This window comes from Myotis lucifugus, unplaced genomic scaffold (genome assembly GCF_000147115.1).
Source record: "Myotis lucifugus unplaced genomic scaffold, Myoluc2.0 scaffold_635, whole genome shotgun sequence".
Classification (NCBI taxonomy): Eukaryota; Metazoa; Chordata; class Mammalia; order Chiroptera; family Vespertilionidae; genus Myotis; species Myotis lucifugus.
In genome coordinates this window covers 180097-181317 of record NW_005871683.1, presented here as the reverse complement: position 1 = coordinate 181317, position 1221 = coordinate 180097, and the positions used below count along the sequence as shown (strand labels likewise).

The 1221-nt window shown below is 39.2% G+C and overlaps 1 protein-coding gene across 1 annotated transcript in view; it reads left to right on the top strand.

The window, feature by feature from the left end:
* The window catches only part of LOC102438887 (nuclear valosin-containing protein-like), a 9443-nt gene extending 9182 nt beyond the window's left edge, over positions 1 to 261 (top strand). The window contains exons 9-10 of the mRNA XM_023746202.1: positions 24 to 158; positions 256 to 261. Of these exons, the coding sequence (XP_023601970.1) occupies positions 24 to 158; positions 256 to 261 (141 nt within the window). The remainder of the gene's footprint in view (positions 1 to 23; positions 159 to 255) is intronic.
* Positions 262 to 1221: the final 960 nt, after the last annotated feature.

The following is a 1221-nucleotide window of genomic DNA, read 5'->3' as shown; positions in this document are numbered from 1 at the left end:
CTCTGCCGTTTCCTCCCTGCTAGGAAGTCTGCAAGATGCTCATACACATGCGTCACCCGGAGGTGTACCAGCACCTGGGCGTCACACCCCCTCGTGGAGTTCTCCTTCACGGACCGCCAGGCTGCGGGAAGACGTTACTTGCACATGCAATTGCTGGGGTGAGGTTTGCTGACACTTGGTGGCTTTTGTTATTTTTGTTGTTGTTTGTTTTTACTCTTTCGTTAACTTGAATCAGACTTGGCATGTTCTTAAGAGGACTGATTGCTCATTTTTTTATCTCTTTCATGCTGCTGTTTGTGAGATGCTATTTTTTTAAAAAAGTCTTTATTGTTGAAAGTATTATGTCTCCTTCCCCCTCCCCCATTAACCCCTTTGAGGCCCTCCCCCTCATACCTGCCCCACCCTCCCCCCATACTATTATTTATATCTGGCTGTTTATATGGCAAGGATTAGGTGGGAAACAAAATTATATAGCTGTGAACAACACCCCCTCTTTTTTAAAACACATTTATATTTTACATTTTAGCTACTTCTCTTTCTCTTTAAGCCAGTGGTTCTAAAGAGCAGTGAAATAAGAAAACTAAGGATGTGTTGTTTTTTATAGAACTAAATTTATTCAGAGTAACGGTCTTATACTATTTTTTCTAAAATAGATACTTGGCAAAATGAAAAGTTAGCAATCTTATTTTAGTCCCATCAAATTTTTCAGAAACTGTAGTAGATGGTAAAATACAAAATGAGACCTTCAATTTTAAGCACAGGGTGCTATACTGATCACTAATAGATTAGTGCTCTATGAGACTTTATATAGGAGAATTTGATGGATTTGCTTCATTTATTCATTTGTTGGATAAATCAATTATGTGACTGCTATGTGCCAGACATTTGAAATATAGTGATAAGTACAACAAACCCAGCTTTTATCTTTAAGGAATTTTTCAGTCTAATATGGGAGACAGACATTACGCAGTCATTCATGCAAGTAAATGTCTCCATAGTTACAATGGTAATAAATGAGAGACACAAAAAGTGCAGAATGCCGTATGATTGTTGAAACCCAAGTTAAGAGTTTGGAGCAAAGAAAATGTGATTGCGGAATGGAATTTCACGGTGAATTTAGGCAGGCTTGTCACCATCTGTCGGGTGGGAAGTGGTAGTGTCCCTTCCTCTGCTTAAAGAGCCTGCCCTCTCTGACTAGTAAATGGCTACTCGTCTGGACTC